The 1,596-nt window shown below is 50.3% G+C and overlaps 1 protein-coding gene across 1 annotated transcript in view; it reads right to left on the bottom strand.

The window, feature by feature from the left end:
* Window positions 1-1,596, bottom strand: part of LOC101563555 (arachidonate 12-lipoxygenase, epidermal-type-like) — a 15,937-nt gene that overhangs the window by 13,572 nt on the left and 769 nt on the right. The window contains exon 3 of the mRNA XM_012516264.2: window positions 12-424. Within this exon, the coding sequence (XP_012371718.1) occupies window positions 12-424 (413 nt within the window). The remainder of the gene's footprint in view (window positions 1-11; window positions 425-1,596) is intronic.

The raw sequence follows: 1,596 nt of genomic DNA, 5'->3' as shown, positions 1-1,596 counted from the left end.
GTCCAGAGTGCAGATCTGGTGCGCCAAATGGGCAGTGACGGTGAGAAGGGCTGCATAGTAGGGCGGGGTCTGGGCACAGCTCACGCCCACCAGGGTTAGAGCTGCCAGCATGGCCGCGCTGAAGCCGCTCAGCCACCACTTGGTGTTTTCTTGGAACAGCAGCGCCGTGGACCTGAGGCCGATCAGGGCATCATCTCTTTTGTCCTGATGAGCATAAATAGTATCATAGATTAGTGTCCACATGACCCCAGCAAAGTACAGAGGCAGGCACACAGAGGGGTCACCGGAGCCCTTCACAGCTGACCAGCCAAGTAGCGCACCCCAATTGAATGTCAGCCCCAGGGCTAGCTGAGGCCAGTATGTAATTCTCTTCATCAGGGGGTAGGTGATGACAAGAAGTAATGATGCTGCTCCCAGAGCTATACTGTAGTAATTCAGACACAGAAGAACACCCAGGGCCAAGGTCAGCTGTCCCCCGAGAAAAATCAAGGACTGAAAAGGTGAAATGTCTCCGGCGGTTATTGGGCAGTTTGCTGTTCTTGTAACCTTTTTTATCGTAGTCACGGTCCCACATGTCATTAATAGTACAGTCTGCTCCACGCATCAGAATAGCTCCAGTACCAAACAGGAATAACATGTACCAATCTGGAAAACACCCAGGCTCGGCTGCCAAACCAATGCTCCAGGTACATGGCAAATACAACAGCCAGGTTCCGATGGGCTTGTCCAGGCGCATGAGGCGCAGGTAGGGCTGCAGGGGGCGGGGCGCCGCGCTCACTACGGCCGCGGCCCACAGGCCTAACGCGCGCCCGCGTGGCTCCTGCGGGACGGGGTGCCGCCAGCCCCACGTTCCGGCCGCCCCTGCCCCGCGCGCGCCAGGGCCAAGGGACGGCCATGAGAGCCCCACAGCCAGGAGGGGGCCACAGCCCCTGCGCTGCGCGCGAGGTTGACTCCCCACACCTATACCTCATTTTAATACTTTTCTGCTGGATGGTTAAGACCAAGATAAAGCAAGACTTATATTAACAAGAAATGTAACTTTTGTACCTGACAAGGTCAGTCAAATTCCCTCAGGATTTCTCCTGTAACCCTGCACCACAGTTTGTAGATCTTTTGTCAGTGTCAGCCATGTGACTGAGTCCCAACCATTGCTTGAACAATTTGCTCTCTGTGAAACACTGAGAGAATGTTTTCTCTTGATATGACTCTCCTTAGGCATAGTCTACATTGTTGATCACTTTCCTCTGTGCTCCCGTAATCTTGATCAGAAAATTTGGGACATCACTGAGTTACAGGATGATACAGTACAGGTTCACTTATATCCTGAGTCCTTAGTGACCTTGAGTAGCTAGGGCCAAAATGTTGGCTGTCCTTGCAGCCCTTTTTTTTTCTCTAGTTTTTGGTCTGCAAACTTAAGTTGGACCATTTTGTAGTGGGAAAAAAAATATGTATATGCAAAATAGATAGGATAGATATACAACTACCTTCTCTTTGTTAAGTGAGAAGAAAGGTTTGTACTAATATTGTTTAGACAAGATATCATGTCTGCATCTTGTCCTCTGAATAACCACTATGAAGACAACAATATGCAATGTA

The sequence above is a fragment of the Octodon degus genome, unplaced genomic scaffold (assembly GCF_000260255.1).
Source record: "Octodon degus isolate 3935 unplaced genomic scaffold, OctDeg1.0 scaffold00098, whole genome shotgun sequence".
Classification (NCBI taxonomy): domain Eukaryota; kingdom Metazoa; phylum Chordata; class Mammalia; order Rodentia; family Octodontidae; genus Octodon; species Octodon degus.
Note: the sequence above shows the minus strand (reverse complement) of the source record. Positions and strands in the feature narration are given on the sequence as shown.